At 40.5% G+C, this 27,697-nt stretch overlaps 1 protein-coding gene across 4 annotated transcripts in view; it reads right to left on the bottom strand.

The window, feature by feature from the left end:
- Positions 1-1,271: 1,271 nt before the first annotated feature.
- The window catches only part of LOC126475374 (cAMP-dependent protein kinase type I regulatory subunit), a 268,912-nt gene continuing 242,486 nt past the window's right edge, over positions 1,272-27,697 (bottom strand). For all 4 annotated transcript variants that reach the window (XM_050103193.1, XM_050103194.1, XM_050103196.1 and 1 more), the window contains exons 3-6: positions 13,735-13,935; positions 10,201-10,420; positions 8,505-8,796; positions 1,272-1,877 (exon numbers count right to left, since the gene is read on the bottom strand). In XM_050103193.1, the coding sequence (XP_049959150.1) occupies positions 1,793-1,877; positions 8,505-8,796; positions 10,201-10,420; positions 13,735-13,935 (798 nt within the window). In that variant the 3' untranslated portion in view covers positions 1,272-1,792. The remainder of the gene's footprint in view (positions 1,878-8,504; positions 8,797-10,200; positions 10,421-13,734; positions 13,936-27,697) is intronic.

Below are 27,697 nucleotides of genomic sequence, written 5' to 3' on the forward strand. Positions count from 1 at the left end.
TATATTTATCAACAATTAAAACCAAACACATGAAATTTACCTGAAACTGTATGCCTGTTGTGATTTCTGAAATCCTATATATGTGCAGTTGGGTAAGGTACCACGAACTGCTTTGCACTTCGATGCTTCAATCTGCAGACACAGGTTCTAAGGACAAGGGACAGGCTTAAAAGTCTAAGTTGAACATAAATAAATAAGGGTGCAATTAACTTTATTTAATATAATGGTGATTGACAAAATACCAGACTGTGAGGGGATTAATCATTGGATGTGCTTTCGAGATTTTAATTTAAGTTGCGGGATGATATTTTTCACAGAGACATAGAAAACATTAATTAAAACAGCATCTATTATACTCAACGAATGCAATTTTCCCACATACGCAAGGAATCTTCGGTGTTTCCAGGTAGCTGACATTTCGAAAAATTTCTCTTTCTTCCAACACTTTGCATGTAAATCACGCATAATGCAACATTTCCGTAAATATCAGTGCCAAAAATTGGTGATGTATTGATGTATGGTGGACTGTATTTTAATAGCATCTTCACCATCGCTGAAATGCTATTTAGGAAATTCCTAACTGCTTCTAATCCTTTAATTATTGCAAGAAGGATTTTTATTTTTGCAGTTGGGATAAAAATAAATGGGAGTTTTTCATTGCATGTTTTCAGTATTCATTTCACAATTGCAAGCATGTGACTTTGTGATATATGAAATGCAAATGAAAAGCGTGTATAGCTTTTTCCAGTTGCTATGAGTAACAAAGTTCACAGAGCAATGAAGTCGCGGTATTGGATTATGAACATGTGGCTTGGAATGTGTGGAGCATAAACGTTTATGTCTGTGCATCTTTAGTCATTGCAGGTACATCGTGCAAGATGGCCCAGTGGTAGCAAATCTCAGTCTAGTCATCCAGATTTAGGTTTTCATGGATTTCATTAACACTTAATGTTAATGTTGCTAGCAACCTTGCTGGAGACAAGGTAAGGTATGAGTGCAGCAAAAATTGTAAGTGAACTAGAACTGATTCTGACTGCTCTAATATGACTTACTGATTTTATATAGGAATGAAGACTGTATGAGCTACTTATTGTCCACTGATAGAAATTCAACTTCACTAAGTTATGCACATGACTAACACATACACAAAACTTAGAACGGTATAAAATTGCAATTTTACAGGTATGATCATGGAAAGAAACATCCAAGCTCAATCCAGAATTACATATTAAGATGTTACAAGACTACTAGAATGTAATAATTATCATTCATTCAATGGCTGAAAACTTTATTTCTTGAAAATGTACATACATAGTGCTTTTATAACTTTGTCAATAAATATGATATTTTTAATTTGTAATATTTTATATGATTAAAATTCCTTATCCTCAAAAAAAAAAAAAAAAGAAAAAAAAGCTGCATTCAACAACCTCTTCCCCAGTTATCTTATAACAAAAGTTTCTTTTAATGTACATAAATATTTTTTCCATCTTCAGAGAAAAACAAAAAAACAAATGCACATTCAGTTGCACTAGTCTGTATTTGTTTGAAATGGTTGTGTAAGTAAAAATTAAGCAGCTTTTTTGCATGAAGTATGGAAAATAGGGGGAAAACATTCATCAGAGTTTCACATGCAGTATATATTCGCCTACATTAAAAAGTTTGAGCTTCTTTTTACGAACTTGTAATCAGCAAACCGTAAGTAATTATTTGTTTGAGACATTATAACAGGCACATTAACACTGCCAGTGAATGTCAAGCTATTAAACCTACAATTCCAACTGCAGCACCATTAAACAGATAAGGACACAAAGCTGTTGTACTGTGTAATATTTCTCTTCAAAATATCTGCACATGGTCCCAGTACTCTTTCAAATCTGAAACAACACATGAGAATATTAATGACAAGAAGGGAAAGAAAAACTTTTACCTTAGCTGAAATTAGTACTGTAATCTTCATGTGAAATGTAGTTTCCCTACAGCTAGTTAAGACGCGAAATGCTTGAGAAAAAGAAAATGACAGGAATTAGTCAATACAAAACAAAGTAAAATGTTCTTTCATAATCTTTTCTTGAACCAGTAAAGCTGTCATGCTGGTTACATGTGTGGGGAAAGGAGAGTTAGTATGCAGCAACATTCAACATGTCAATACACATTTTTTTGTGCTGGCTTCCTCCGGTGCATTAACATTCAGAAACTCTAAAATCATAATTTTAAATTACGTCTCTCTCTGGTCTGCACCAGCTGCTCTTCTCTTGCTCACTCTTATCACTATTCAAACATTCTTTACCCTAAATATTAAAACATAATTGTGGAATGCAAGAAGACCAATTTTTGTTTAGTCATTTACTCACTTTCATTAACATGTTACAAATAGTTGGGTCATTGAGAATATGGTCACTGATAATCATAAATTTGTGCCGTACCAATCACTCATGTGAAGCAATGCCCTATATAGTGAAACTTTAATTGCGTATCAGTTCTTTTTACCTCCCTGGGTATAATAGTTCACAATCAGAAGTGTTAAATGGCATAAGACCATGTCTAGTATAATACTAAAGTGATCATCTAGATACATACTCCACAACCTATTGTATGATGCATGTCAGAGTGCAGCTTGTGTCCCTACTAGCAATTTACTTTCCTGTTCTACTCGCAACAGGAGCGAGGGAAAAACAGCTGTCTTATGCCTCCATACGAGCCCTGATTTCTTTACTCTTATCTTCATGATCCTTGCACAAAATGTATGTTGGTGGCAATAGAACTGTTCGGCAGTCAGTCCCATATGTCAGTTCTCAAATTTCTCAATAGTGGCTTGTGAAAAGAACATTATCTTCCCTCCAGGGATTCCCATCCGAGTTCGCTAAGCATCTCTGAAATACTTGTGCACTGGTCAAACCTACCAGTAATAAATCTAGCGTCATGCTTCTGAATTGCTTCTACGTCTTCCTTTAATCTCACCTGTTGGGTATCCCACACATTTATGCAGAATTCAAGAATTGGTCACACTGTTTTCTATACATTTTCTTGTTTATAGATGAACTACACTTCCCTAAGATTCTCCCAATAAACAGAAGTTGACCACTGACCTTCTCTACTACCATCATCATTACATGCTCATTCCTTTTCATGTAGCTGTGCAATGTTAGGACCAGAAATTAAAAGAACGTGACTGTGTCAAGCAGCACACTCCTAACGCTGTATTGAACAGCAAGGAATTGTTTTTCTACTCATCTGCAGTAACTTACATTTTTCTATATTTAGAGCTAGCTGACAGACGTCACACCAATCAGAAATTTTGCCATTTTGTATCCTCCTACAGTCACACAATGATGACAGCTTCCTAAACACCACAGCATCATCAGCAAATAGCCAGATTGCTGCTCATCCTGTCTGTCAGATCATTTATGCATATAAAGAATAATAGTGGTCTTATCACACTTCTCTGGCCCACTCCTGATGATACCCTTGCCTCTGATGAATCTTTGCCATTCAGCACAATGTACTGTGTCCTGTTACTTGAGACATCTTCGAGACACTCACACATCTGGGAACCTGTTCTGTATGCTCATAACTTCATTACCAGTTTGAAGTGGGCCATTGTGTCTAATGCTTTCCAGAAATCTAGGAATATGGAATCTGCCTGTTGCCCTTGACCCATAGTTCACAATATGTCATGTGGAAAAAAAGGCAAACTGAGTTTCAAACAAACAACGCTTACTAAATCTGTGCTGATTTGAGGGCAGCAGCTTTTCCATCTCAAGGAACTTTATTTTATTCGAACTGACAGTATGTTCACGAGTTCTGCAGCAAACTGAAGTTACGGATATTCCTCTGCAATATAGAAAGTTAGTTCTTTTATGCTTCTTATATACAGCAGTCATCTGTGCCTTTTCCAGTCGCTTAGGACTTTGCGCTAGGTGACAGATTCAAAATAAATGCAAGCTAAGTCAGGGGACAGTGCCGTCAAGTTTTCTTTGCTAAACTGAACTGGGATTCCATCCAGACCTGGCGACTTATTTTGTTTGGAATTCTTTCAGTTGCTTCTCTAGGTCAGAGAAGCTTATCACTATGTCCTCCATTCGGGAATCTGTACAACAGTCAACTGAAGGTATGTCAATACAATCCTCCTGCATGAATGAGTTCTTAAACACAAATGCTAAGACCTTAGCTTTCCTTTTGCTGTCTTCTATTACCACACCAAACTGGTGCACTAGTGACTGGATAGAATTCTTAGTGACTTTACGTAAGACCAGAACTTTCTTGACAAGATCTTTTGCTAAGATATGACAGTGTAAGTTGGATGCTTCATGCACTGATCTTCTTACAGACACATGAATTTCAACTTTTGTCTGGCAATATTAGTGTGTTCCCTTTTAACTGAGAGTGCAACAATCTCTGCTTCCTCACCATTTTCCCAATTTTATTATTATACCATAGTGGGTCTTTTCTGTCCTTAAACCATCCACTCAGCACATACTTATCCATGGAGCAATTTACAATAAATTTAAACTCTGCCCATAATTCCTCTATGTCTGTCACATTGGAACTAAATGTTGTCCATTCCCTATCGAAGTGGGATGCCAACGGCTGTTTGTATGTCCTTTGTAGCATAAATACTCTCCTACACTACTTGACAGATTCATTAACTTTAGCAACTTTTTTTTTTTTTTACCACTATGATGACATCTTGATCACTAATCCCTGTCTCTAGACTGACACTGTCGATAAGGTCAGGTCTGTTTGTAGTAAAAAGTCTAACTAGCTGTTCATGACCATTTTCGGAAAGCTTGTTCAAAAGTGCTTCACAAAACTGTCTGTCCATATCACCTGCAAAACTCCATAGATGTCCCAGTCTATACTTGGTAGGTTAAAGTTGCCTCCAACAAATATTCCACGATATGAATATTTCTGCACTATTGACGGTAAAATTTCTTTGAACAGTTCTGTAACTGTTACTGTGGAACAGTTTGGACAGTAGAAATATCCGATAATCAACTTTAGTTCACCTAGGCCTACTATTCAAATCCCGATAACTTCAGTCGGATTCAATTTAGACCTTGATAGATACAATATTTTTGTAAACAGCAATGAACACTCGCCCCCTTATGGTGGCGATCTGTCCTTTTGATGAACATTCCACGCCTTGCTAAATATTTCAGAGCTTTCTACTTCAAGTTTCGGCCAGGTCTCGGTTCCGAGAATAATTTGTAGACAACAACTTTGCTGAAGAGCAGTAAATTCAGGAACTTTGTTAGAAATACTTCCAACAGTTTATTGTTAATATTTTAACTGTTAAAGTGCCTTTAATTTCTACATCGTCCGACTTTGCTCTCTGCACTTATTGATTGGCTAGCATTCATCAGTGGACACCAAAAGTACTGCTTTGCGTAGTACACCCCCGACTATAAAGGGAGTCCTATAGGTCACCACCCCACAACAAAGATCCAGAGATCTGCAGCCTGGCCACCACAGAATCAATGGAGCCTTTGGGCAAGACTCTCCACTCAGCTCACAACCATAGGAACTCAGTCTTTAACACTTTTGCCATCCGAATGTACAAACTGAGGATCGCCTGAGAACAAAAGTGACAGGTGTCACTGGTTCTGATGTGAGCCATAACTTGCAAATGACTGCCCCTGCATGGGCTCGATAGATGCAGGTAGGGCCTTCTCCCCATCTCCGATGAGGTTCTCCCCCCCCCCCCTCCCCCAATTGCACACATGTTTAGTCCACAGTGACTTTCTTTCCAGTCCTCGACACCACTTCCTACAGGGCTCCATAATTTGCCCAACATCGGAACTCACAATAACTAATAAATATCCCCCCCCCCTCCCAATGTGCCTGCTCGGACCCTGCCGAGGAAGCTGCCACCTGCTCACTCAAAGGGTTAATGGGCAAGGCCAAACAGTTGCCCGCCTCAAGTGACACGAATCTGTTACAATCTGTCACTCATCCTGCAGTTAACACAGATTCCCCTGCAACAGACATGCTGTGAGGTGCCTCGGCAGCAGAGCCTGTGGGCAAAACAAGCAACATCTGAGGTGTCCCCTGGGACACACAAGATGCTCTGCCACTGCTACACACTGAGGCATGACCACGACTATAATACTTTTCAGCTGCTGCAAACTGTGACCAGCTGCTCCTGTGTCCACACACAGCATGTACACACCCTATCTATCCTACTACCACCAATTTAAGAATTAAATTATGGAAACAAACAGAAAAAGCTAAATATGTGACTTATTACTGTTCTCTTGAGTCACTGATGGAGCCTGGTGGCTGACTGCTGTGACCAATGCTTACAGGGCTTTCAAAGCTTTCAAAGCAAGTAACAAACGTACTATACAGTGTGTGTATGTAGTCTATAAAGATACTAAATCTGTGAGACTGCCCTCTGAAGTACAAAAACACAACTAGTTTGAGAATTAAACTATACAAGCACACAAAAACAAGCAAGAAATTTAAGAACATCTCAGTTGATAAGGGACTTTATTACATTTATATTACAAATTACAGTAAACGTTAGTAAGTTCTCAGGAGCAATTTCTGCCTTATAACAAAGACCTTCCATAGCGTACATGAAATGGAACCATCATGTTGCTGAAATGTCTCTGTTTCTAGTTGAAAAGTAAGTGAATTTGGAAAAATACCTTCTGCTTCATTGTCATTACATGGTTATAGTATTCTGAAGGAGCCTAGCACTCATGTCCTGCATACAGATTAGTAAGAGGGGAAACTGCAGTCTGATAATACAACTAAATTCAAATGAAAGAACAGGTATTCCATACATCTAAACCCATTTTTTTTAAAAAAAATCTGATTCCAAATCAAATATCTGAAGTAATAACCTCTTTTCTGATACAGTAGACTCTGAACTATTTGGCTCATTACTATTTGGGCTCTGTGCTATCCAGGCTACATAATTAATATCATAATAATAGTCCTCCATGATGTACTGGGCTGTGATGATGTCAGTGCAGAGGCTATCGCAGAAAATGGATGGCAAATAATGAAGTTGATTAAACTAACTGACAATCATATTGTTAAAATGGTGATGCAGGAGGAAGTAACAGAAGAGGAGGCAGAAGGAATCTAACTCTACATTCGGAAAGGTTCAAGGTGACTGATGCAGCACTGCAATAAGTAAGTTAACAGGAGGAAGCAACATCAGCTGAAATCTTCTGTTTGCATAAGTGGACTGATACTGCAGCCCGAAGAAAGCTGAAGGAGGGAAATAATCATATATCAAAGATATTTTTAAGACCTCAAACCTGTTGCTTTTTGTTAGGCCCGGCCTTTTGCATGTGTAATCATACATTCAAACTTTACAGTGCAGATCCTTTGCGTTTCCTGTAATGATTTTTGAAGGATGCATGCGTACATAACACACTCTTATAACTAACGTGTCTATATTAAAAGTCAGAAAATGTCAATAAAATTGGGTTTTGGTACAAAAAAAAGTGTGTCTTGAATGGTACAGCTGGGGTCTGAAGAGAGAATTTATTTACCTCCGGCCAATCTGGCTTTTTGTTACCTGGTTTGACCTTCTGCCACATTAAGCTGGATAGGAGAGTCTACTGTACCAATAAAGCTAGTTTCAAACTGAAATAATTATGTCTGTCATATTTTCAATATGACTACAAAGAAAAGAAAATCACAGAAACTATGCTTGTAGATTTAACTGTGACATAGGGTCACAGTAAATATAGCATCCCTGTGTGTGTGTGTGTGTGTGTGTGTGTGTGTGTGTGTGTGTGTGTGTGTGTGTGTGTGTGGTTTCAGTCCGACTATGCTGTTCTGTCACTGAGACTGCAACTCAATTTCATTGCAGCACTGGAGGGATGCAGTAGGTTTGGCAAATGTAGGTTTGTTGTTTATGTATGTTTTTGTTACCCCTAAAGGAAAACTTTGACTCAAAATTCAGCACCACTTCAGTTCTGTTTGTGTGCCAGTCAATTGCTCGACACCTCAGTTCTGAAGTGAATGGTGCCTTTACTACTACTCTTACAAATAACAACCTTGAAAATTATTAGTACTGAAACTGTCAACACATTTACTGAATGTGAAACAAATATAAATTTGTGAACTATGAAGATAGGAGCCTAAAAGTATTCAGTGTTTGGACAGACAGAACAGGGAGCCAGCAGTACTACCACTTTAGAATATAGCTTCCTCTTTTTCAGATATGAACTGGTGAACACTATATTCCACACAAAAAAATGGAGGAACACTGTCATAAAAAAAGATTGAGCACATTATTGCAGCAAAAATATCACAAAGAGAATGTAACATTATTGTTATACGGGACGGGGAGGGGGACAGTGAGATGAGGAGATTTTCACAAACACTAAGTAATTATTTCAACAACAAAAAGCATGTCACTTGACCATCTCTGTGGCACAATATCTGTGTGCATGATGTATTTATGACCAACATGAAAGGAAATGGTACTCAATCCAATATATGCTACGAGTATTTACAGTGATAATGTTTCAACATACCTGGCACGGTCTAGCTTGACACATTTCAAGGGACCCTTTGCTACAACAGTGGCAGCTCGTGGCCGGTCCAAAAGCAATGCAATCTCTCCAAAGTAGTCTGAAGGGCCTAGACGGCCCACTTCCACAGGTTCATCCCCCTCTGCTCTATACTGCAGCACCAAAGCTGTGCCATCAACTATGATGTAGAAATCATCGCCTGGTTCTCCCTGCCTCACGATTGTTTCACCATCTTCAAATGATACTGGCTCGAGTGCATCAGCAACTGTCAATCGTTCCCATTTGTCAAGACTTTCTGAAAAGTTTTCAAAATTTTCATTTTAGCCTTTTATCATGATCTTGAATTCAGTTATATTTTTACATACATGGGCCATCAATAGCCTTCAGATAAAAAGTGTAAAATTGTAAAATTTTTGACAATCTGCCATTGTAACAGCAGTGACTGATCTAACAACGGTGCCGAAACTTATTGTCTTATATAGGCATTACCAAACGCAGCGCCGTATTCTGCCTGCTTACATATCCCCATATTTGAATGTGCATGCCTGAATCAGTTTCTTTGGCACTTCAGTGAATAATGTCCATAGTTACTGATTAAATTATCATGAAGACTGAAGGAAACAGCCAAGCTGGCAAACATCTAGTTATCAATCAATTTTAACAATCCCCCGTATGTGACATGGAATCTTGTTCACGAAATGATTAGCAGAAACTGTTTGTAAGGCAACATATCGCACAACCCAGCTTTCACATCAAGTAAAATTTCTTTCTTTCAAAAACTAAAGGAATATCTCAATGCTGACTTTTGCACAATATGACTAAGTTTGTGAGGCAATGATAAATTGGCTATGGGAAAAGGTGGAATACACTATGACACTGCAACATTACTCTTAATACAAAGACCCATAAAATTTATACACAAGTGTGTTGATTATGGGAAAAAGTAAGAAGACGTACACTCTAAAAGTGCAAAGATAGTATGAAAATGTTATATATGTTCTGGAAAACCACAGAAAAATTATTTCCAATAGAGGCTGCACCCATATAATATATACACAATTTAACCTGGCTGTCATAAGTGGCAAGGCATCGGAAAGAAACAAAGTGAATGTTTTCAAGGTTATTATTTCAAGATGATGATCATTTAATATTGGTAGAGTATTTGCTGTGATTATGACTTATCACAAGTTAAAATAGTACATTACACCAGGACTTAAACATTGACATGTGCCTTTTAAGGTTTGGAAAAATGAAGAAGCAACAGTGCCAATTTGAAGCTTTGAATTGATCCACTAAGTGAGAGTTGATATATTAGGACTTGCTCTGGTGCCACAATCAAAATTACTGATGTAGCAAAAACAAAATTGCAAAGCACTGTACAGAGGAACTACAACAATTAAACATGAATTCAAAACATTTGTTGAGATGAAGATTCAGTTAAATTATAATAAAGTTTTACTACTACTATTATTATTGAAAGAGATTTTGTGATGGTTAAGACATCGCAATAAAACACACTGACAGACAGACATATCAATACATTGTTTGATGTAAGGTGCAGGGTGATTACAGATTTAAAACCTAAATTGAAATAAAAGCTCATGCATAGGTCTAGTTTAAATCCATAACATAAGATTCTGAAGTTATTAAAGTCCTGAATTGTACAGGAAAACAACATGTAGATGAAATGTGCACATACCCAAAATTGAAACTCGAGAAAGGAATTCTTCGTACATCTTTCGCTTACGAATTGTGGAGCCCATTAAAATTCTCCTGTAAGAATCTCTGTCAATTCCCCACAGCTTAACATCTGTTTTAGCTCTCACTGTGGCAGCCCTTGGTGTGCCGTAAATAAGGGCCAACTCACCAAAGCTTCCACCATCACCAATAGTTGTCACCAGTTCGGAGTTTACAAATACCTGGAAATAATAATAATAATTATTATTATTATAATATCACTTCTGACACTGTATTTACAGAAGGTTTAAAGCAAGCATGGCCAAAACAGCACTGTAGGTGCACTATCGTGGCTATTAAGATTTATGAATGTAAGAAATGGAATGGCTGAGGGGGAAGGAGAAAAATTTTATTGTGAGTAATATTAAGACAACACACAAAATGTGGTGTCAGATGGGAATCCGGAATTGGGCCGCATGCTCTGTATGAAGTAAGTCTTTTTGACAGCATGACGTGGAAACAGTGGTCTCGTAATGACTAGTGAGGACAACACCCACATGCGCCAAGGTGATTAACAGATCTGGCAAACGGCTATATTGTTTGAACACTTTCTAAAAGGTTCTGGAGGCATAGAGGTCCATCTGAAGGACTCTGGGCGAGTCATGGGAAAAAAACTGTATGGGAGAAATGCTCACAAGTATCCACGAAAAATCAGTACATAAGCGACTGGGGCAGAGGATCAAAGGCAGTCAACAGTTGGAAGTTAGGAATACAATCGGGAGTGGTTGGCAGAAAGTGGTCACAGTTAGTAGTCATAAGGAGCAATGCCCTTGCCGAACATCAAAGTCACTATAGAGTGAGACTTCAATGCTGCTGCAATATGATGCTGAGACTGTTTTTTTGGAGGACAACTGAGTGTGAGATAAGAACCTGGCAACAATTATTATCTTGAGTTTTCTGCCTGTTAAAGAAGAATGAACAATATAAAGTCTATTCTAGTAGCAATGAGTAATGGTTGACACATGCTGTGCATCAGAATATAGAGAGGAAAAAGCACTGTCTTGCATTTGTCTCTTAGTGTGAAGAAGGTATCTGATGGTGTAAATCACAAAGAGTAATATTTCCCTTTTTTTAGAATATAAAGAGGAACAAGTGCTGTCTCACACTTGTCTCCAACTGTGGTTAAAGTATTTGGTTATGTATTGATAGGAACTCTGTCAGGATGATATACTCCAGCAATACTCTTGCCTAATGCTCAAAATGCAGTGAAGTGTTGGATGGAGTGTTGAGGAGGAAAAGGAAAATATTAGCCAAAAACAGCTAGAGCGGTAAAATCACCTTCTTAGCCTCCAAAATAGTCTTCTCTACTTGCCACATATCCACATATTTGCTCACTTTACAAGCTGTCTTACACAGTATTAAGGTTCTGCATTAAGTACAAAAAACTGTACGCAATTCTCTGAAGAGCAGTAAGTGCAGAGGCATGATCATTCAATATTGAGTGGGAAATGCTTCTCTCTTTTGTATCCCTCGACACCCAAGAAGAGAGCTTAATATGCCACCACACTATTATGTGTTGGAAAAGATACTGTTTTCAACACCATTACAATACCAGAAATAACACAAAGGTGATGTAAAGCACTTGTCTTCTTACAACATTCCTTGGAAAGTGGACAAGTATCTCAGTGATCCTCAGTGGGATGTTGAACTCACTCTTATGGTTGACAACAATTATTTTGCTTCCGTAAGTCTCTCTATGCAAAGAGACAAACATTTTATTACATATTTGGAGGAAAATATTGGTGATTTTGAACAGAAATTTAACGTAAAAATCAAATTCGCATTCATGACAATATTTCCTGGAGCAGTCAGTTGTAAAAAATACATGACTGGCTATGTTTCAACACTTGAATCACTTAATAAAATGTTTTCAAAGATGTTCCAAAATTATACAACATGCCTGACTGACTTAAAGTGGCCTCATGTTTGGCTAATGGTGTTTCACATTAATCTGAGTTCGAGCTGATGGACCTACAGTGTAATACCAGTGTAGGTCCAACGACTTATTTTCTCATTTCTTTCAAAAATATTTCCTAAAGAGCAATGTATGACTGTGCAGGCTAGCTCTTATACAAATTTAAAAGTTTGTATCAACACGTGCACTTTTTTTTAATGAAATTTACCTAGTTCCACCCTTGTTCTGTCTTAAACCTGCAAAACTCTGGGTGTTTGCCCATTTCACAACCTATGTCCCTTTTTCTCATATCTAGTAAAATAAAAATGTGTACAAATTTATGAACAATGCATGTTTGGGCCGAATGTCTGTATGTTACTATGCTTTGTCTAATACAGCGTGACCAGGAAGTTCCTTTACACATGCAATTATTTCCTTGTAACTTTAATAACTCTTACTGTTATTTATCCAAAATGTCCATATGTGCACCACCTTTATCCCTGCATAGCCTGATGTGCCTCCATTGGTTTAAGTCATCAGCCATTAGTAGAATGGTGGCCACTGGCCACAATGTTTGCAGGCCTAGGTCCAGTTTCACGTAGAGTTGCATTGTGTTCCTTTTAATTAAAAATTCGGAAACATGCTTTCTGGTCGGCTGGAAGGGTGAACCAATTGCTGATGCACTAACTTCTGCACACATTTCCTTTCAAGCTGATGGATGACAAGAGGGGGAGGGGGCCATCCAAAACACTTCCAAGGTGAAATGCTCTCTCTTCGCATGTGAAGCATTTGAACATCATTCTTCCCGTGCTCCATATCTGAACGGAATAGAAAAAAAAGAAAAAGCTAAAAACCGGTACGCTGGGGCATGCCCTTCACAGTAGTTTGTAGAGTGAGGATGTAGATGTAGATGGATTAAAGACCAATAATTTGGTTGCTCCTTGCCAAACTGTTCACTGAAACTTTTGATCATCTGTGCTAAATTTTCATTGTTCTACTTCTGTTCACTGACCTGCACACTTACTACGGAGTACTACTCCAAATGAAGTCACTGCTATCTGCCATTGTTGTTTTGCAAACACAGAAAGGCAAACAATGAATCAGTCAAAATACAGACTTTATTTTCCTCCTTGTGCAGTCATGTGGTAGTTATGTAACAATCGCATTGCAATTCACGTGAAGTGTACAAACAATTATCAGCACTGGAGGTTCAAATCTTAAATATCTTACACTATTACACACGTTTAGTTCAAGTGTAAAGGGACTTTCTTGCCACCCTGCACATAACAGGTATAGTTCTGCTTCTAATATCATAATTATCTAACAAACTTCCTCAATCGAGACAAAAGTTTATTCTACTGGTAAAGGCAAAACACTGAAAGTAAAATTGTAATATTCCTTTCCTAGAAGTCATCCCTTTGTGTTCTGAAAACTCCCTTCACTGTTTCCAGCTTGCTGTGATCCCAACTGCAGTCCTTACTTGCGCACCTCTTTGAATAGTGCAATGATGGGGAAAGCTGGAGCATTGATGCATTTGCAAAGGGAGTGCAAATCTTGGCCAAGCTGCATTTAAAGAATGCAAACGGTAGAGGAAGTACTTACCTCTACTTCACCTTGGTCAATTACGTAGAAATTGTCCCCTTCATCGCCCTGTTGGATTATTGTTTCTCCAGGCAAGGCATTCACTGGGAACATAGCATCAAATATGTCCGAACGTTCATTTTCATCTAGATGTGAAAACAGAACATTCTTTGCTATGGCCTTTGATAGTGCGGCCATTGTCTTGTAGTCTTTTGGTACTACCTGTCAGAAACAAAAGGACAAAATTTATTTACTGTATCATTTTAACATGGAATGAGCTTCAAGTTGAACATAGTCACTTCTCAATCTCACTTCTGCACACACTTTAACAACTAAAACCAAATTTGAAATGATAGATGAGATGAAAGGAGTAACACAGTATATTCAATTCATTCTAATATATACCATCAGGAGATCCAGCTCCGAACATCAAATTAGAACTTATAGGCAGTAGCCACTCAATTAGCAGCCTCAGAATTTTATGGTTAATGTGACAACTGGAGAAATTTCATGTAACAGTTGACAACCTTTCTTACTGTCTACACTTAAGACTAATTCACTTCATACGGTGAGAGGAATTCTTGTAATCACAGGAACGGAGTCAAAAGTGATAACAGTCAATTAATCTTGCAAGACCCACTACAGTTTTGGACAAACTTAATATGGCTTAAATTTGAAATTAATGGCTATGCAAGGGAGATATGTGGACTAGATGTGGAAATTTTTGTGCTCAACATAATGTTAAATTTCCAAGACTATCCTTCACCATTTTTATCCTATCCAAGTTAGGGAAAAATCAACTGCAACTACTTTTCAATCATTTTTGTGACTGCAGTGATTTTTAACAAAGTATATTGAGTGCCCTTTACTAGAGAAGTTACTTATCATGTGTACCAAACTGCAGTAGCTATTTGTAAGTATTATAGAAGTTATTAATATGTAGAAGCCCCAAATTAGTGCACACTTCCACATACTGTTAAATATGAACACAACCAATTTTTAAAATTTTTTTCACAAAAACGTTTTTATTTGTTCTGGAGAACCTTGGGATAAAAACAGCTTGGAATTCCTTGTGTCAAATTAGTACCTTTTGTTAAAGGAAACTAAAAATATTTTTATCAATGTTCTGTTCATGGAGCTAACTATCAAGCACAACTTTTGCTAGAAGATTGCTTTGTGATCTTTGAATTATTTGAGGAAACTTAATTAGAATCGGATGAATAACTGTGAAAGGTACATCAGAGCCTCATCTGTATTCAAGTATCCACCATTTTAAAGTTGTCTAAAAAAACTAAACAACACCTGGTCTGCAAATTGGCATCCATGTGCCTGGACATAAAGTAATTAATTTCTCAGGTATAATTGCAAACGAAGAAAAGCATAGTACACTTGATCGTTGGATATGCAGGGATACATGATAGCTCTTATCAATGTTCCACTTCAACAATTTGGGACAATAACACATCCTTCTTTCCCGACATCCATTGACCAATGTGGGCTGCCGTAATGATTAGGTTGCAACAAAGATCTAAGAGCAGGATGTTCCAGTCAGAATGCTCACCCACTGGTGCCGGGGCTATCTGGGAGAGTCACCGTTAGTGTACGGCCAAGTGGCCACATGCTAAACAATTGCTTCGTGGGTAACCTACATTAATTGCACCTGCCCGCAAGCAAGTTCATGGGTAATCAGTTGCCATAGGCCCATGAAGCAACAATGGTACAGCCTGATTAAAAAAGCAGTTACGTGAAATTCCTGATTAATTCAGTCAATGTGATGTTTATTCAATGTCCTTTTTCCTCACATAAACAATGTTGACATGCTGTGTGACAGCTGGCATTGTCAAGGTGAAGAATGATGTGACATTACCAGTTTTTTTATGATTTGATCGATGACTGTCGGGAAACAAATCCTCTGAAGCAACAGCCTCAACATGTCCAGTGTAACTAAAGAAACAAGCTATCATCTTTTGAATTTTGGGCTCCATAAGGTTCCCTTTCTGTGCAGCGACCATGGAATATAAAATTACAAAGAATAATTATGATAGAATCTGCCAAGGACAGTACTTCTACTTATGGCATGTATCGGTTAGAAGAATGCACCGATGATGACCGATACCAGTCGAAATCGATTTGCAACAAGATAAATAAATTATGTTGCTACATTCTTTACAATTTTAAGCTATCATCTTCCTGGAAGGATATCGTCAACGCAGCACTTCTCAGTTTTGGTCCTTCTTGGCTTGCATCAATATATCCAAGTTCCATCACCTGTTGTATTTCCTTGGTAGAATATTTTGGGCATTTCACTCCACCAACTGATTCATAAAACTGAGTCTGAGCTTTGATAAAATTGTTGGAATTCAACTTCCTCATTGCTTAATCTTCTCGCAAAATTAAATGTACACATATTCAACTACAGTTTGATCTCAACTCCCTGAAAGAATTCTCGGAGAGGTAGTGGTGCTGGAGGTGGTACGCGGGGGAGGGGGCGGATGTAGAGAGCAGTGAAAGTAAGCTCCGCCCAGCACTTGGGCGCTGTGGATGGAGTGGTGGACGATAATGGTCGACCTCTTAGAGCACGGGTGGTTGATGTTTTATTGGAAACGGAAGATACTGCACCCATGGCGTGACCTGCTCGATCTCTCAATTTGAATCCCATAGAGCATGTCTGGGAAGCACATGGAGATGAGGTGCACCACGTCAGCTTCCACCAACCACTCTCCAAGACTTGTGAGCAGCTCTGCTGGAGGAACGGGCATTACTGCCTCAACATGAAAATGATGACATCATTCACAGCATACCTCGTCGATGTCATGCCTGTATTGCCGCAAGAGGTGGTCACATCCGATACTGAGCACATTAATCAGTTGTCAGAATGTGTGTGCAAATCCGTTAAGTTGGAAAAAAGGAATAATATTTTTGTCTATTGTTACGCATGTTGCAGTTGTTTACATTCTGTATTTTTTGCATTGTTTCTACTTTACTATCACCCGTATATACTGTTTTGTGGCAAAATAAACGCAACTTTGCAAAATTTCTGTTTGTTGCTTTAATTTTGGACACCGGTGTAGCTTACTTTGGTTTAGTCCACCTAAAACAAATTGTCATGGATTTAACTTAAAAAATGCTTTCAGAATGTAATAATCTCATAAAATCTTTCATCCCCTATTTCACCCAGGGTGGAATTTCGAAAAATCCTTTTTACATGACGCCTTCAATATAAGACTGACACCCTCTCCAAATTTCAAGTTTGTAAGCTTAGCGGTTTGGGCTGGGCGATGATGAGTCAGTCAAGGCATTTTCTTTTACAAATAGAGATTACAGCATCTAAAAATAACTGAAACCCTTCAGTTGTTGATTAACAATAATCAGTGAAGTTCTGGCAGTAATATGTTCAGGGTCGTTGTTTTTCAATCTTACCTCTCCTAGTACAAGAAAACCTGGTCTTTCTAATTAACCAAAAATAAAACTGGAGGTGATAATACCTAGCATTGTGAATTCAAAGCACACACAAAGTTGTGTGTTTACACATTAATAATTTCAAGAATAAAAATGGTTCAAATGGCTCTGAGTACTATGGGACTTAACTTCTAAGGTCATCAGCCCCTAGAACTTACAACTACTTAAACCTAACTAACCTAAGGACATCACACACATCCATGCCCGAGGCAGGATTCGAACCTGCAACCGTAGCGGTCGCGCGGTTCCAGACTGTAGCGCCTAGAACTGCTCGGCCAAGATCTCTTCAATTTCGCCAAAATTGTCATAGAGCTCACATTACATTTTGCAGTCCCGCCAGTGAAAGGCTCCTAGAACCTCGACCCTTTTTATCCTGAATTAAAATTTTGCACAGCTTAGTTTGAAACTATAGGGAACACCTGTGGGAAGTTCATTCAAATTGGAGATGGTCTAGAGATTCCATTTAACACAGAACGATCCACAAGTAAGAGTAACTAGCAAGGGCTAGTACACACAGAACAAAATGCTAAAAATGGTATTTGACGATGGAGCAATAGGATGAAGTTCTGCAATAAATGCGAAAAGAAACAAATTCTGCAATCAGAATACGGTCACTGATGGCAGTATGTATTATCGAGTAGTGCGACTTCTTTTTTATGTTGTATGAAACAAAAATAATGATGGCACTGTTGCAAATTGTTAATCATTGTAAGTAAAAGTTTTAGAAGCAACATTCTAGCAGATTTGTGGACATCACAACCTGCACTATTTTATGCAACAGAAGAAAAATATACAGCAAAAACATGATAGCTTGTAACATGACATCCCTCGAGGCTATTTGCATGAAAGCAGGTGCAAGTGCGGCCACAGAATCGAGAGAGGCACGACAGTACTATTGACAGTGAGCACACACAACAGAAATGAGGTGGTTACCGAAACAAGAGATTGCAGACGACAGGGGCCATTCACGTCTACTGTTGGGGACCAGAGTAGCCGGTCCAGGTACAGAAAGTGGTCAACAGCAAGCAGAAATGGGCAGCGCAGCCATCGTCTGCACGCCTAACATGTGCCCAGGCGTAGCGAGCAACCGCGAAAGTGGAAAATCATCGTTCACACAGCGATCATGTATCGACCTAAGGAGTACAGAGTAGCGCGATATTTCAATGAAATGGTCTCGAAGATGCAAAGACATCACACTGATACACTGCACAGCCAAAGAAACCAATACACCTGCCTAATACCGTGTAGGGCCCTCGTAAGCACGCAGAAGTGCCGCAACACGAAGTGGCATGGACTCGAAAAATGTCTGAAGTAGTGCTGGAGAGAACTGACACCATGAATCCTGCAGGACTGTCCATAAATCTGTAAGAATACGAGGGGGTGGAAACCTCTTCTTGAACAGCTCGTTGCAAGGCACCCAGATATGCTCAATAATGTTCATGCCTGGGGAATTTGGTGGCCAGCGGAAGTATTTAAACTCAGAAGAGTGTTCCTGGAGCCATTCTGTAGCAATTCTGGACCTGTTGGGTGTCGTATTGTCCTGCTGGAATTGCCCAAGTCTGTCAGAATGCACAATGGACATGAATTGATGCAGGTGATCAGACAAGATGCTTTCATACGTGTCGCCTGTCACAGTCGTATCTAGACATATCAGGGGTCCCATATCACTCCAACAGCCCCACAACATTACAGAGCCTCCACCAGCTTGAACAGTCCCCTGCTGATAAGCAGGGTCCATGGGTTCATGAGGTTGTCTCCATACCCATTCACGTCCATCCGCTCGATACAATTTGAAACGGGACTCGTCCAACCAGACAACTTGTTTCCCAGTCATCAACAGTCCAATGTTGGTGTTGACAGGCCCAGGCGAGGCATAAAGCTTTGTGTCGTGCAGTCATTAAGGGTACACGAGTGTGTCTTTGGCTCCGAAAGCCTATATCGATTATGTTTTGTTGAATGGTTCGCACCCTGACACTTGTTGATGGCCCAGCACTGAAATCTGCAGCAATCTGCGGAAGGGTCGCACTTCCGTCACGCTGAACGATTCTCTTCAGTTGTCGTTGGTCCAGTTCTTGCAGGATCTTTTTCCGGCCGCAGCGATGCCGGAGATTTGATGTTTTACCGGATACCTGATATTCACGGTACACTCGTGAAATGGTCATATGGGAACATCCCGACTTCAGCGCTATCTCAGAGACGTTGTGTCCCATTGTTTGTCGACTATAACACCACGTTCAACCACACTTAAATCTTGATAACCTGCCACTGCAGCAGAAGTAACTGATCTAACAACTGCGCCAGACACATGTTTTATATAGGCGTTGCCAACCGCAGCGCCGTATTCTGCCTGCTTACATATCCCTGTATTTGAATGGTTCAAATTGTTCAAATGGCTCTGAGCATTACGGGACTTAACTTCTGAGGTCATCAGTCCCCTAGAACTTAGAACTACTTACACCTAACGACATCACACACATCCATGCCCGAGGCAGGATTCGAACCTGCGACGGTAGCGGTCGCGCGGTTCCAGACTGTAGCGCCTAGAACCGCTCGGCCACCTAGGCCGGCCTGTATTTGAATACACATGCCAGTACCAGTTTCTTTGGCGCTTCAGTGTAATAGCTTTATTTGTTCAAAAGTCATATATCAATGAAAACAAACAATCGCAAAAATTTAAAAAGCCATAATTTCTCTAACACGTGCAGTAGGGACATGAACAATAGGTTAAATTTAATGTAATGTAGAATAAGAATCTAGTTGCATAATTGCCTATTATTCACTGTATCTAAGCAAAAATAATGAATTTGTCTATTGTATACTATTTGTTTATAAAAAGAAAGTGTACGTAAAATTAGCACAGACATTCCTTAAAGCAGCACATGAAGGTACCGTAAGGGACGAAGTGATTGATGTGCCACAACACAGTGCATTTCAATCATACTCTACAAACAGGATTTTGCTGTGAAGAAAAAGAGCAATCTTATTACTTTAATACTAATAACAATACAGGGTTATCCGTAAGTACATCTGTGGTTTCTGAAGACAACCATGCGGAAACTAAAGACACACAGGGAAATGACACAAATCAGTGATCAGAGTATTTCTGCATATTTCAATTTATAAAATGCTGCGTGGTGTAGTTGCAGGGTGCACTACAAGCAAACAGGCGCATCAGTAGAATGGGTTATCGGAGCGATGCCGTGCGTTTTGTTTTCCTTAATTTGGCAAATTTGAGTCAATTGTGACAGCTCAGTGACGACAAATATGACGTAAAATCTTCAACAGAAAAAACAATCTATGGGCGGTAGACTATATTCCGTGAGACTGGCTACTTCTGTTTTTCAAAGAGGACAGGCGGGCCGGGATCACCGGCAGAGAAGGTGGTCTTTATGCAGGAATCATTTCTCAGGAGCCCAAAGAAACTGACGATCCGTGCAAGCAGAGAACTGCAGCTACCGCAGTCAACTGTCTGGGTCATTCTTCGCATATGTCTGCCTGTAAAACCATACCGGCTGCGGTTACTACATATGCTGACTGCTCGGGGCAATGAGCTCCATTCTGACTTCAGAAATAATTTGCAGCAGCTATTACAGAAGAGGGGTTTTCACACAAAAAACTTTCTGGGGACGGCAGCTGCAGCTCAGAGACCTTATGAATAACAATAGCAACACTCAGTAATCATTTGAATCATCAAAAAAATTACAACTATTAGAAGCTACGAATTGTGAGGTGTTTCCCATTACCCATTACCCGAATGACGAACTGCTTCAGCGATGGATTGGACGTACCCTCATGACTCTCTGGTTCTTCACTGGCCGCTCACGGTCACCTGTCTGAACTCCATGCGATTTCTTCTTGTGGAGTTTTATCTGCTGCCATGTCTAAATCTCTAAGAGGAACAAAGGCTTTTATCCAGTCACTCGCTGACCAATCTTATGTGGCAAGAGGAGACAGTAAAAGGTAAGGTGAAGTTTTAAATTTCGCATTTAAGGTATGATTCACGCGGGAGGATTTTACAAACAAACCATCGTCTGACCCGTGGAACAGACTCCCACATGGATGATATAGTAATAGGCACCCCTGGCGTAGCGGAGCAACTGAAAGAGTTGAAAACAAAGCCAACAGAGCCGGATGGAATGCCCGTTCGGTTTTACAAAGAATATCCTACGGCTTCGTTGCCTTACTTAGCTTGCATTTATTGAGAACCTCTCGCCCAGCTCAGTCCTAAGCCATTCGAAAAAAGAGCAGAAGACATCTGTGTATAAGAAGCATAAAAGAATCGACCTGCTAAAGCACAGACCAATAATGTTAACATCAGTTTGCTATAGGCTTCTTGATTATATACTCTCTCTGAATGTAATAAAGTTCCTTGAGACGGAAAAGGTCCTGCCCACAAACCAGCACGGCTTTACAAAGCATCGCTCGTGTGTAACTCAGTTCGCCCTTTTTTCACATGATATTCTTCCAACTATGGACGAAGGGCAACAGACTGATACCATATTGCTATATTTCCGGAAAATGTTCGACACAATGTCCCAGTGCAGACTGTTACCTAAGGTGCAAGCATACGGGGTAGGTTCCCCCATAGGTTAGTGGATCCGTTTAGTTGTCCTCGAAGGCGTGTGTTCATAAGAGAAGGATATCGTCGTGAGAGTCCCACGTAAGTATGAGAGGGACGCTGTTACTTTCTATATACATAAATGACCTCACAGACAGAGAGAGTAGAAATCTGCGACTGTTTCCTGATGATGCTGTGGTGTGCGGGAAGGTGTAGTCATTAAGAGACTATAGGAGGTTACAAGGCAACCTGGACAAAATTTCTAGATGGTGTGATGAGTGGGACCCAGCCCTAAATGTATAAAAATGCAAGTTAATGCAGATGTTTAGGAAAAACAATCCTGTGACGTTCGAATACGGCATTAGTAGTGTGCTACATGACACAGTCAGGTTGATTAAATATCTACGCGTAATGTTGGTTGCAAAGCGATATGAAATGGAACGAGCATGTAAGGATTGTAGTGGGGAAGCCGAATGGTTGACTTCGGTTAATTGGGAAAGTTTCATAAAAGTTTGGTTCATCTGTTAAGTAAACTGCATACAGAACAGCAGAATGACCAATTGTTGAGTATGCTCGAGTATTGGAATGCCCACCAGGTCAGATTAACGGAAGACATCGAAGCAATTCAGAAACGGGCCATTAGATTCGTTACCGGAAGGTTCGATCAACAAACAAGTGTTATGGAGAACTGGCATTTAAAGCTGACTACAGAACGATCCTACTGCCACCAACGTGTATTTCTCGTAAGTACTACGAACATAAAAGAAATTAGGGTTTTTACAGAGATATATAGACAGTCGTTTCTGCCTCGCTCTATTTGCGAGTGGGAAAGGAAGGGAGACGAGTGGTACAATGTACCGTTGGCCATGCACCTACGGTGGCTTGCGGGTGTGTATGTAGATGCCTCCACTGGTACTTAATCTGTAAGAATTTCAAGGAAGGATAATTACTGTTGTAACTGACATCGACCCTGAGGGGTCGGTACGTGTACGGCAAGCTGCGACGTCATCGGTCCCTTGTGCCCAGTAGAACAATTACCCTAGGGAAAGAAGAAAATAAAGACGACATTCGACACAATAACAGGAGAAAGGAAGAACCAGAAGAATGACAGAAGAACAACAAACACTACAATGGACAAAACACGACAAGAAAACCACAGAGAGACGCAAGGAACAGGGAGAGGTGCTTAAAAAGCTTAAAAACAAGAAAGATTACCATGGCTGCCTGCCGAAAGGAAAAGCCGGCCACTCTGAAACACATTAAAACCTCCACCCTAAAAGACCTATGGAGGACACAGAGGGACAAAAGACATGCACTAAAACTCAGATCAAATGATAAATCCCACCTTCATGAATAAAACGTAAAACTGAAGATGTTGTTGGGGCATTGTCGCCCAACACCGAAGGTATGTTTCTGGGAAAGTTAAAAGTCCGCCGCAGAGTGGCTAAAAGTGGGCAGTCCAGCAAGAGGTGGACGACTGTCATTTGCGAGCCACAGCGACACTGAGATGGGTCCTCGCGACGGAGGAGGTAATCATGTGTGAGCCACGTGTGGCCAATGCGGAGTCGACGAAGGACAACTGATTCCCTGTGAAAAGCCCGCAGGGAAGACTTCCACACATTCGCAGTCTCCTTAATGGCACGCAGTTTGTTGTGTGTACTGTTATGCCACCCCACCTCCCAAAGCCGAAAAACCTTGCGGCGTAAGACAGTACGCAGGTCAGTTTCAGAGATGCCCATCTCCAGGAGCGATTTTCGCGTAGCCTCTTTGGTCAGCCTGTCAGTAAGTTCATTGCCTGGGATTCCTAACGTGTCGTGGGGTCCACACGAACACCACTGAACGACTGGACCATTCCACGGCAGAGATCAACTCCTGGATGTTCACTACCAAAAGATGGCGAGGGTATCACTGGTCGATAGCTTGTAAGCTGCTCAAGGAGTCAGGACAGAGAAGAAGCGACTCACCAAAACAGGAACGGATGTACTGAAGTGCACCAGATATGGCCACAAGCTCTGCAGAGAATACATTGCAGCCAGCGGGCAAGGAATGCTGTTCAATATGGCCTCTGTGGACATAGGCGAAGCCAACATTACCATCAGCCATCGAGCCGTCGGTTTAAACAACTTCAGAGCCACGGAACAAGTCAAGAATCGAGAGGAAGTGACAGCAGAGAGCGGCGGGGTTAACGGAGTCCTTAGGGCCATGCAAAAGGTCCAGACGAAGCATCGGCCGAAATGTACGTGAATGGACCTCAAGTAGAGGTGGTGAAGGGAATGACTTCAGTTCGGAGAGAAGGACTGACCTGAGCCGCTGACGCGGGAGATGAACTGCGCGGGTGGAAAAAGACACGGTTATTCGGATGCTCAGGAGAACTATGAATGTATGCAACATAACTGGCGAGCAGTTGTGCACGTCGGATCCGCAATGGAGGGACTCCGGTCTCCACCAGGGTACCGGTCACGGGACTCATTCTAAAAGCTCCCGTCGATAGGTGAACGCCAGTGATGCACAGGAAACGCAACGCTAACGGTGCCGCCGAACCGTAAACCAGACTCCCATAGTCAAGGCGGGATTGAACACGGGCTCCATAGAGCTGCAGCAGCGTAGAGCGATCTGCACTCTAGTTGGTGTTGCTCAGGCACCGGAGAGTATTGAGGTGCAATCGGGCACTGATAACCATTCATAAGAATTGATGCATCTCCAATACAGTGAGTGGATCGTCATTAAGATAAAATTGAGGTTCCGGATGAACGGTACGATGCCGACAGAAGTGCACGACACATGACTTAGCAGCTGAAAACTGGAAGCCGTGGTCTACAGCCCATGACTGCGCGTTTTGAATGGCTCCCCATAGGCGCCACGCTCTGCACCACCAGTACTGGTGGAGCAATGCGAACTGCGGAAGCCATCCGTATACAGTTAAGCGGAGACCAACGGCCATACAGCTGCTGCTAGGCCGTTGATGTTGTTGTTGTGGTCTGCAGTCCTGAGACTGGTTTGAGGCAGCTCTCCATGCTACCCTATCCTGCGCAAGTTTCTTCATCTCCCAGTACCTACTGCAACCTACATCCTTCTGAATCTGCTTAGTGTATTCATCTCTTGGTCTCCCTCTACGACTTTTACCCTCCACACTGCCCTCCAATACTAAATTGATGATTCCTTGATGCCTCAGAACATGACCTACCAACCAATCCCTTCTTCTAGTCAAGTTGTGCCACAAGCTCCTCTTCACCCCAATTTTATTCAATACCTCCTCATTAGTTACGTGATCTACCCACCTAATCTTCAGCATTCTTCTGTAGCACCACATTTTGAAAGCTTCTATTCTCTTCCTGTCCAAACTATTTATCGTCCATGTTTCACTTCCATACATGGCTACACTCCATACGAATACTTTCAGAAACGACTTCCTGACACTTAAATCTATACTCAATGTTAACAAATATCTCTTCTTCAGAAACGCTTTCCTTGCCATTGCGAGTCTACATTTTACATCTTCTCTACTTCGACCATCATCAGTTATTTTGCTCCCCAAATAGCAAAACTCCTTTACTACTTTAAGTGTCTCATTTCCTAATCTAATTCCCTCAGCATCACCCGTCTTAATTCGACTACATTCCATTATTCTTGTTTTGCTTTTGTTGATATTCATCTTATATCATCCTTTCAAGACAATGCCCTTTCTGTTCAATTGCTCTTCCAAGTCCTTTGCTGTCTCTGACAGAATTACAATGTCATCGGCGAACCTCAAGTTTTTATTTCTTCTCCATGGATTTTAATACCTACTCCAAATTTTTCTTTTGTTTCCTTTACTGCTTGCTCAATATACAGATTGAATAACATTGGGGAGAGGCTACAACCCTGTCTCACTTCCTTCCCAACCACTGCTTGCCTTTGATGTCCCTCGACTCTTATAACTGCCATCTGGTTTCTGTACAAATTGTAAACAGCCTTTCGCTCCCTGTATTTTACCCCTGCCACCTTCAGAATTTGAAAGTGAGCATTTCAGTCAACATTGTCAAATGCTTTCTCTAAGTCCACAAATGCTAGAAACGTAGGTTTGCCTTTCCTTAATCTTTCTTCTAAGATAAGCCGTAAGGTCAGTATTGCCTCACGTGTTCCAATATTTCTACGGAATCCAAACTTATCTTCCCCAATGTCGGCTTCTACCAGTTTTTCCATTCGTCTGTAAAGAATTCGTGCTAGTATTTTGCAGCTGTGACGTATTAAACTGATAGTTCGGTAATTTTCACATCTGTCAACACCTGCTCTTTTAGGATTGGGATTATTATATTCTTCTTGAAGTCTGAGGGTACTTCGCCTGTCTCATACATCTTCCTCACCAGATGGTAGAGTTTTGTCAGGACTGCCTCTCCCAAGGCCGTCAGTAGTTCTAATGGAATGTTGTCTACTCCCGGGGCCTTGTTTCGGCTCAGGTCTTTCAGTGCTCTGTCAAACTCTTCATGCAGTATCGTATCTCCCATTTCATCTTCATCTACATTCTCTTCCATTTCTATAATATTGTCCTCAAGTCCAACGCCCTTGTATAGACCCACTATATACTCCTTCCATCTTTCTGCTTTCCCTTCTTTGGTTAGAACTGGGTTTCCATCTGAGCTCTTGATATTCATACAAGTGGTTCTCTTTTCTCCAAAGGTCTCTTTAATTTTCCTGTAGGCAGTATCTATCTTACTCCTAGTGAGATAAGCCTCTACATCCTTACATTTGTCCTCTAGCCATCCCTGCTTAGCCATTTTGCACTTCCTGTCGATCTCATTTTTGAGACGTTTGTATTCCTTTTTGCCTGCTTCATTTAGTGCATTTTTATATTTTCTCCTTTGATCAATTAAATTCAATATTTCTTCTGTTACCCAAGGATTTCTACTAGCCCTCGTCTTTTTACCTACTTGATCCTCTGCTGCCTTCACTACTTCATCCCTCAGAGCTACCCATTCTTCTTCTACTGTACTTCTTTCCCCCACTGCTGTCAATTGTTCCCTTGTGCTCTCCCTGAAACACTGTACAACCTCTGGTTTAGTCAGTTTATCCAGGTCCCATCTCCTTAAATTCCCACCTTTTTGCAGTTTCTTCAATTTTAATCTGCAGTTCATAACCAATAGGGTCCACATCTGCCCCTGGAAATGTCTTACAATTTAAAATCTGGTTCCAAAATCTCTGTCTTACCATTATGTAATCTATCTGAAACCTGTCAGTGTCTCCAGGCTTCTTCCATGTATACAACCTTCTTTCATGATTCTTGAACCAAGTGTTAGCTATGATTAAGTTATGCTCTGTGCTAAATTCTACCAGGCGGCTTCCTCTTTCATCTCTTACCCCCGATCCATAGTCACCTACTACGTTTCCTTCTCTCCCTTTTCCTACTCTCTAATTCCAGTCACCCATGACTATTAAATTTTCGTCTCCCTTCACTATCTGAATAATTTCTTTTATCTCATCATACATTTCATCAATCTCTTCATCATCTGCAGAGCAAGTTGGCATATAAACTTGTACTATTGTAGTAGGCGTGGGCTTCGTGTCTATCTTGGCCACAATAATGCGTTCACTATGCTGTTTGTAGTAGCTTAACTACACGCCTATTTTTTTATTCATTATTAAACCTACTCCTGCATTACCCCTATTAGATTTTGTATTTATAACCCTGTATTCGCCTGACCAAAAGTCTTGTTCCTCCTGCCACTGAACTTCACTAATTCCCACTATATCTAACTTCAACCTATCCATTTCCCTTTTTAAATTTTCTAACCTACCTGCTCGATTAAGCGATCTGACATGCCACGATCCGATCCGTAGAACGCCAGTTTTCTCTCTCCTGATAACAACGTCCTCTTGAGTAGTCCCCGCCCGGAGATCCGAATGGACGACTATTTTACCTCCGGAATATTTTACCCAAGAGGACGCCATCATCATTTAACCACACAGTAAAGCTCCATGCCCTCGGGAAAA

The sequence above is a fragment of the Schistocerca serialis genome, chromosome 4, assembly GCF_023864345.2.
Source record: "Schistocerca serialis cubense isolate TAMUIC-IGC-003099 chromosome 4, iqSchSeri2.2, whole genome shotgun sequence".
Classification (NCBI taxonomy): domain Eukaryota; kingdom Metazoa; phylum Arthropoda; class Insecta; order Orthoptera; family Acrididae; genus Schistocerca; species Schistocerca serialis.